This window comes from Dichomitus squalens (genome assembly GCF_000275845.1).
Source record: "Dichomitus squalens LYAD-421 SS1 unplaced genomic scaffold DICSQscaffold_162, whole genome shotgun sequence".
Taxonomy (NCBI): Eukaryota; Fungi; Basidiomycota; class Agaricomycetes; order Polyporales; family Polyporaceae; genus Dichomitus; species Dichomitus squalens.
Window position 1 is genome coordinate 3,989 of NW_006767044.1, and position 1,132 is coordinate 5,120.

General features: G+C 49.6%; 1 protein-coding gene across 1 annotated transcript, besides 1 other annotated feature; it reads left to right on the forward strand.

The window, feature by feature from the left end:
- Nucleotides 1-20: 20 nt before the first annotated feature.
- Nucleotides 21-200, forward strand: DICSQDRAFT_73579 (uncharacterized protein; the record flags this gene model as incomplete). The annotated part of the gene is made up of 1 exon (XM_007371657.1): nt 21-200. A coding segment is annotated over one exon (180 nt), but the record flags the coding sequence as incomplete, so codon positions are not given.
- A 651-nt stretch (nt 201-851) lies between these two features.
- Nucleotides 852-1,025: a sequence feature (Protein overlapping with rRNA (DICSQDRAFT_73577, EJF55542.1) was converted to a misc_feature.).
- The last annotated feature ends 107 nt before the right edge of the window (nt 1,026-1,132 follow it).

Below are 1,132 nucleotides of genomic sequence, written 5' to 3' on the forward strand. Positions count from 1 at the left end.
AAGCGCGAAAGTGGGCGAACCCCTGCCTTGCGGCGCGCTGCGTTCCTCGATCCCAACCGCCGTATGCGACCAGAGTCTATAACACACCCGAAGGTGCCACATTACTCCAGCCCTTTTCCGACGGTCAAAATCGATGCTGGCCCGTCAACCGGAAAGTGCACCAAGCGAAAGCAAGGCTGAGTTCCGGACGACGCGACTGACTTCAAGCGTTTCCCTTTCAGCAATTTCACGTACTGTTTAACTCTCTTTCCAAAGTGCTTTTCATCTTTCCCTCACGGTACTTGTTCGCTATCGGTCTCTCGCCAATATTTAGCTTTAGATGGAATTCACCACCCATTTTGAGCTGCATTCCCAAACAACTCGACTCTTTGAGAGCGCATCACAAAGCACTGGTAGTCCGTGTCAAAGACGGGATTCTCACCCTCTATGACGCTCTGTTCCAAGAGACTTATACACGGTCCAGCGCGGAAAGCACTTCTCCAGACTACAACTCGGACGGCCAAAGACCGCCAGATTTTAAATTTGAGCTTTTCCCGCTTCACTCGCAGTTACTAGGGGAATCCTTGTTAGTTTCTTTTCCTCCGCTTATTGATATGCTTAAGTTCAGCGGGTAGTCCTACCTGATTTGAGGTCAGAGGTCAATGAATTGTCTCATGCGAGACGGTTAGAAGCTCGCCAAACGCTTCACGGTCGCGGCGTAGACAATTATCACACCGAGAGCCGATCCGCAAGGAATCAAGCTAATGCATTTGAGAGGAGCCGACACCAGCTGGGCCGACAAGCCTCCAAGTCCAAGCCTGATAAACCCGCAAAGGTTTATAGGTTGAATATTTCATGACACTCAAACAGGCATGCTCCTCGGAATACCAAGGAGCGCAAGGTGCGTTCAAAGATTCGATGATTCACTGAATTCTGCAATTCACATTACTTATCGCATTTCGCTGCGTTCTTCATCGATGCGAGAGCCAAGAGATCCGTTGCTGAAAGTTGTATATAGATGCGTTACATCGCAATACACATTCTGATACTGATAAGAGTTTGTAATAAACGCAGGCCCAGACGCTTTCACGAGCCCGCGAAGGCCCGCTAACGGCATCTGAAACCCACAGTAAGTGCACAGGTGTAGAGTGGA